Source organism: Apostichopus japonicus, chromosome 14, assembly GCF_037975245.1.
Source record: "Apostichopus japonicus isolate 1M-3 chromosome 14, ASM3797524v1, whole genome shotgun sequence".
NCBI classification, from domain to species: domain Eukaryota; kingdom Metazoa; phylum Echinodermata; class Holothuroidea; order Aspidochirotida; family Stichopodidae; genus Apostichopus; species Apostichopus japonicus.
The window spans coordinates 17,816,213-17,823,712 of NC_092574.1; the positions used below are offsets into that span (position 1 = coordinate 17,816,213).

General features: G+C 36.2%; 1 protein-coding gene across 2 annotated transcripts in view; it reads left to right on the forward strand.

The window, feature by feature from the left end:
- Positions 1-7,500, forward strand: part of LOC139979401 (gamma-aminobutyric acid type B receptor subunit 2-like) — a 154,442-nt gene that overhangs the window by 129,059 nt on the left and 17,883 nt on the right. For both annotated transcript variants that reach the window (XM_071990163.1, XM_071990164.1), the window contains 2 exons: positions 2,702-2,822; positions 3,962-4,069. In XM_071990163.1, the coding sequence (XP_071846264.1) occupies positions 2,702-2,822; positions 3,962-4,069 (229 nt within the window). The remainder of the gene's footprint in view (positions 1-2,701; positions 2,823-3,961; positions 4,070-7,500) is intronic.

Here is a 7,500-nt window from a genome sequence, read left to right on the forward strand (position 1 = left end):
CCCTCACCATCGTAATTTCCAAACTGAGAATTACCTCTGAAAAGAATTAAAAAAAAATATATAAAAATATATATCAGTTAGCTCATGTATTATCGACTGTCACAGCAGCTTGGTTATGTTAAAAAAGGAAACAAGTTTATCCTATAGTTTATATAACTCGACATTCTTATACGTTACCTAATCACTTTTAGTATACTTGAATAATTTATAAACTAAACAATGTCCTTCACAGCTTCATATAGAAAGAGGCCAAAACTGCTGGTTTCCTTTATTTCATTTCCTAATAGATTTTATCTCTATTCCTAATGATTGATATTCATGTAGTTAGGCTCAGTGCTGCATCCGGTATGTTCTCCACATTCGTATAAACAAACCCTTGATAAGTATCTGAGGTATGTGAAGACGGTGTCAAGAAATGTCACATCACCGTATCATTGGGCATCCAATGACGTCATCATTACACCAAAAATAACATTATCCTTAGCGGATACGTGATATTTTAGAAAATTTAGTAGTATCAAGTTCACTGTCAATGTTTCATATGACGCTTTGCAGCTATATGAGGCCATATGTGTTAATACTGCCCCCTAATTGAATAACAAATGTCATAACCATGGCCATTATCATACGAACTGAAGCGATAACAACAACAAAAGCATGTAAAGAAAACATTACGGTGCATGTAATTCGTCTAAATGTGAGAAGGCTTAACGTTCCATTTTTCATGATATTGGGGAGTGAGGAACTTTCGACTTTGAAGAATGTCCCAACTTTTCCCGGTCTCCAGTCCATGTTCTCAGTCCATCAAAGAACAACTCGCTTCAAAAGTGTGATTTCCTTATTTTTTTACTGATGACATTTTTGCCCGTGCGCAAGCGCAATCATAAATATAAACAAGTGGCGCCAGTGCTTGACGATTATCACATATATGTCGTTTAACTTTTCCATTGCTTTTAGAGTATAGGTGCTATCCTCACGTAGTCTCTACCGAGGCATGGCTTGAATATTTAACCGTGATATTGTCGGGATGGTCACCCATTTGAGACCATGTTTTATAAACTGCACTTTCATGTGCCCGCTTCAAAGCACTGGTAATGATGAGAAGTGTGACGATCATGTTTAATGATCGGATAAATGTGTGGATCTGTTTATACTGTCAGTAAGGGTGCTTTGAAGCATGGTATAAGTGAAGAGTATAAAGTAGTATAAGCACAGACGTTACTGTCCCAAACTGACTGGGTTAGTCAGCATCGTAAAATTGTTCTGTCTTGAGCAAGGCCCCCCAAAAAAAACGCTCAAAACAAGTTGTTATTCGGCATTTGGCGACAGAGACTTTAAGACCTTGCCTCTGACTACGTTTGAATCATTGACGTCTATTGACCTCCATTGTGAAGAAGGTTAGGGCATTCGGGTCTACGTCGGAGCCTCGGGGTCGTTATAGAATTTCCGACTTCTCCAAAGAAATATCCAATCACACAATGAATTGCCAAGACGTTTGTTTGTATTCCGTTATAGTTTTGGCAGTTAAATTTAAAGGGATATTTCGGTGGTTACAAAACAAAACTTAAATGTTTTTAAAGTTGGAAATTTTGTAAACGAAAACGACTTTTATTAGTATCTCTACACATAGTATCACAACCTCGGATATTTACATACTATGTACAACTACTCTTCGCCAAACCATTCATGTAATCATCTTGTTACACTGTGAGTAACTCTGGAACAATCGACTAATTAATTATAAGATCTAATTACATATGGCACATGTCCAAAACGAGATCTTGCTAACATACTTATTATGAAGTATATTTTATCCACCATTTGGATTCGACCTCAGATGCTTTTAGGTGCGATCTTCCTCCACTCGGTTTATCGTGTATATAACGTGTAACCTCTTTTCTATATCGACTGTAATTTGATTCCTCTTTCAGACTCATCCATATGTTAAGTATTAAACTAAAATGCGCTATCGTCATTGGCTATAATCTACGTTATGTCACCTTAATTCTAGTCACATGACTTCCTTCGAACTAATTTATTTGTAATTTTGGTCTCTTTTCAGACTCATCAAATGTATATTAGGTTCTAACCTAAATCGCGCCATTAGCAATGACGGTACATTATGCTACGTCACTATAATATTCTTATTTTTTTTAGCTTAGTGGTTAACGCCGGTGCCTCCCTATCATAAGGTCCCCGGTTCGAGTCACTCCAAAATTAATGTGTGTCGTCCAGTTACAGAGTTGTTGACAATTGATAATTCATAATCATGGACGTTAAATATGAATGTAAGAGACTCACTTCGGTCAGCTTGCGGCTTTGATAAGCCAATGAGGCTTCTTTGCGAATTCCTGCTTGCAGGAGGATCTAAAATACATACAAAATAGATACATACTCCTTCCGAACCAATTCAATCGTTATATTGACCATTTCAGATTCACCAAGACACATGCAAAACTTCAAACGTCCCATAATCGTCGCTGTACATTATGTTACGTCATATTTATTCTCAACACGTATAATCTTGATTTCGCAAAATTCACTTAATATTTGTGTCTCTTTCCAGACTCATCTAGATATCGAGTTGGACTCTGATTAACTCCATCATGTTGCCTGTACATTATGTCACGTCACAGTTGATTCTCACCACGTGACCTTGTTTCTGACTATAAAATCACTTGTTATTTGTGTCTCTTTTCAGACTCATCAAGATGTCGAGTCCAAACTTGAACAACCTTATCATCATAGGGTGTACATTATGCTACGTCACTATTATTCTAATTGGTATTGAATCAAGACTATCCGACCCAACTATTTGTCAGGTAAATAAACGAAGATTTTTAGTAATGATATAATAACAACATATTCACTTACGGAACGCCAACTTGGTTTCCGCCAACAGGGAACGCGCATGAACGCCAACAGACTCGAAACAAAACAAAACAAAATCACAAAAATTCTAAGATTGAATTTATTCTAGACATGCTGGTATTGAGTGGTCCCATGTTGATATTAAATCCGATATATGGATATTGTAATATAACATATTAATTGCTATATTGGCATGCCTGGTGTTAACAAGTTGTGACATACTGATAATTTTGCCAAAAATTATGAAAAAGATGGCGTTTCGTATTATTAAATTAAGTTTTTTTCCCATTAAAAATTTCACCGTCAAAATGTCACTTCTCCTTTCTATTTTGTTTTCACCATAAGAGAATCGCAAATGCTATTATAATGTTACACTTGCATATTTTTAAAGCAATGAACTTTGGGAAATTCTTCAACAATATCAACATTGTAATAAGGAATAGTATTATCATTTAAAACTACATTAAAAAAAATATGAATATTATATAAATTCGAAACAATCTATATTGGCCTATACCATTAGTTAATGTTTCTGTTTTTCTTTTTAGTAATTGTCCGTTGAACTTGTTTATGACAAGACAAATAAGATGGTTATCAGATTCCCCTGGATAAAATTGACTACAAAATAATAAATACCGGTTTTCATTTGCACAAAATTAAGAAAGTCATAGGCGAGGTAATGTCCTCTATAACACTGATAATTCGCCTTCCTCCCCCCCCTTCCTCTAATATACGGTTATAACCTATCATTTGTTCTTCGTCATGATTTGTTTACATTGGGTGTGTGTGGGCTGGGGGGGTTGTTCTTGTGCCTGCTATTATTTATTATTACTTACGCAAATCGAGCCGCAGACTTGCGTGTGACTAGTTGATCATTATTATTATTATTATTTTTTTTTTATCGTTATATTCATGAATGCTATAACTTATTATAGATGGCATCTTGTGCAGAATATTTACGTAGTGAGTTCCATTTGACATGCCTAGGGTAATCTAATTCGTTTAGCATGATATTTTTTGTTTAATGTTTCACCGTTGGTTTATTCTCATGTTTTTTTTTATATATATATATTTTTTTTTTACTTCTCAGCTCCGAACCTGGATATTTACCATAAGTTTCACGCTTTCATTTGGTGCAATGTTTTCGAAGACCTGGCGAGTTTACAGTATATTTACGAATAAAAAAATGCAAAAAAGGGTAAGTCAAAATATCAAATGAAATTGAATTGCAAAAAAAAATGGCAATAATTCATTCATTCGGTCAGTCAGTCTGTCAGTCAGTCGGTCGCTCGGTCGTTCCTTAATTGGTCCCTCCGTTCAATTCGTTCAATTCTTTTGGTCGTTCGGTAGTTCGGTCGTTCAATTCTTTCGGTCGTTCGGTTGTTCGGTCGTTCGGTCGTTCGGTCGTTCAATTCTTTCGGTCGTTCGGTCGTTCGGTCGTTCGGTCGTTCAATTCTTTCGGTCGTTCGGTAGTTCGGTCGTTCAATTCTTTCGGTCGTTCGGTCGTTCAATTCTTTCGGTCGCAGTCGTTCGGTCGTTCGATCGTTCAATTCTTTCGGTCGTTCGGTCGTTCGGTCATTCGTTCTTTGATCCATGCTTCGTACACTTTTCTTTTAAATCACATAGTACACACCAATACATTACATTCCCTTCACTATATAAGCAGGCTCCATTTCAAAATATTGAAGAACATTTGCAGAAAGTTCAAATATTTAATCTTTCTGTTTCGAGTGTGATATGTATTAATATAAACATTTGCCTTGAAAATATATACCCACTATCAATCGAATTGGAAATAACAATCAATCGCGTCTATATATCCTTCGATTGAAACAGTTTTAAGACAATGGCTCATTTTGAACAAAATAATGTTAAGTGTAATTGCCTCTCGAAAATGAATGATGAAGCAAAGGTTACAGGCTGGAGGAATCAGTCTTCCGTTTGTATATAATTATGTTCTTATATTTTATTTTTCATATATTTTATGTTCGTATATTACCGCTTTCTGCAAGTTGCTTCATACTTAATTATGTTCTTATATTTTATTTTTCATATATTTTATGTTCGTATATTACCGCTTTCTGCAAGTTGCTTCATACTTCGATATAGTTGCCGGTGAAGCATTTTGTGTTTGGAAAGGAAATAATCTCTCCACGAATATAAAAAGCCCATAAAAACATCCCAAGAGTTCAATATTATAGTAACCAATCTGCAAAATTGTTCCCAGTGTAGTTAACTTTTATTATAAGATATTGCAGGTTTCTATATATTTTTTATTATTATTTTACTACATTGGCCAGTTTATTGTTATTGCTCGTTGATATGTATTGCTTGAAACGATGCGTCAATTAAAGTAATTTTCTATTCACCCACCCCCCCCCCCCCTCCATCCGCCCGTCCCCGAATTTACAGGATGATTTTCGTCAAACGAGCGCTAATGTACTGATTAATATTCATCAGTCAGTCTCTATAGCAACGGAATGACAGCCGACTATCTTTAACTATAAGGTCCAACAACGTCCTCTTATAACAGGCTTTGATAATTGCGGTGTGGGGTGGGGGGGGGGTTAAAGGATCTAAATCCGTTTGGTTAATCATGTTGAGGGCCCCAGGAAAATATGGATAGAGATTAATGTATTCTAAATTTCATAGTTACTGAAGGTAAAAATGAAGAAGGCAAAAGGGGAACCATACGATATAATAATTTTTCCATGTACCCGACCTGGCCATTGACGCCACAAGGCTATATGTATCAAATTAAAGTGGTGTTTTAATAGGATATTTTACGTTAAAACTGGCATTAAGCTGATGTATAAGCAAAGCTGTATTGTATAGATTTACATTAATTTTACACGATAACATCATTCACCGTTAAAGCAGCTTTTTCGAGTTGACTTTTGATAAAGGTTTTGTTGCTGTTTTATCAAATTAAAAGATATCATATCAATACATAGAACTCATTATATCTTTACTGTAACATCATTAATTAAGTGAAAAAAATCGTCCAAATGTTGGAAATTGTTGATGTTAGTTTTTACTGTACTGCTTGCTTTGCTACTATATACGGATAACCTACACTTAAGACCTTATATTTGGTGGAAACAATCTAGACGAGTGTCCTGGTGTATGCCAACTTGTAACCTTATTTGGAGTAATACCAGGCATGTTTCGACAAAATTGCCTACCGAATTCAAATAGCTAACTAATAATTTCTCTCCTTTTAATGTATAACAGTCAACATTTCTCGTGAATGGCATCTATTAAAAGTATTATACCCTCTCTGTCCCCTCCCCTCACCTTTCACATTCTTAATTCCCTCTCTCCCCGACCTATTGCTCTATCTAAAAGGACCTCAATAGTTGATACAAACTACAAATACTAAAAAGGGATGAGCATAGATCACGTATTACCCCTAAAAACCTCAAAAAGCTTGGACGCAGAAAAAATAAGTGTCTGTAAAGGCGTCCTATAAGTAAACAGGCTCTGTTATTACGTATTGTATATGAATAATGGCTAAATATCCCTTACCCCCTTTCCCTACGCCCCCCCCCCAACCCCATGGTCTATCATTTTTAAAACAGCGAGTGGTCAAAGAATCCTTTCCGACAAAGCTAGCACAGCAAATAACCTTTCACATTTTACATAAAATGCTAATTTTAAGGCATTTTATGTAAAACATAAACATTTATTTCGTTAGAAAAATTTAACGGATGGATTTTAACTCCATCTGCATTTTAAATTTGAGGAATCTTAAACATAGCCGAAGGCCCTGAAAAACTGTGTATATTGCTAACATTTAATCGATATGTTTACTCCCTATGGCGTTTCATAAAACCTGACTGAATGGATTTCCATTAAAAGAAAAGTAGGCCAGTATAGCATACAGCTTTTGCGTAAAGTGCATTAATATTCATGAAGGAAGGTGGGCGTTACTTCCAAAGCATTTGTTCTGTGCCCAGCACACCCCCCTCTCCCCCCCCCCACACATTCCGCTTCTTAACCCCGACTCCCGAGACGTTTGCAAATACGGATTGCGGCATCTTCACGGTCAAACAGTGTCATAACTTTCCCCAGCAAACGAATTATCTGGCCTGCAGGATTTTGGTAATTTTTCGTACGCAAGCATAATATAAAGTTTCATTTGCTTGGGGTATTAGTTTTTGGTAGCTTAGTCCACTCTAGCAGTCGGGGTATATACTCAGTGACAACATAGCCTATATACTGACCGACCATATGTAGTAATAATAACAGGCCCGAATCCAGGCTGCTGGGAGGGGAAGTACCCTCCCTCCCTCATGCAAATTTAATGTGCCCCTACATTTTGGGACACCGTAATGTGTACAACACACATCGTAAGTTGCATCACACGAGTATTGTGCCCATCCTGAACATTTTTGGTGTCCAAACTCAGACTAAGGGCCTATTATTGGTAGCTTGCCTCAGGTTTAGGCTTTTAACAGGGAAGGCTATACTACCCAACCTATTGCAGTTATTGATCTATCGAATTCTTGGTGGGTTGGTTGTTACGTATAGTTTTTCTCGAATTAAAGTCAACTGTCAAAATCGACTGTTATTTGATATTGAAACTTTGTATAGCAGAAAATTCCAGTCTGAAATGAGACAAAAAAA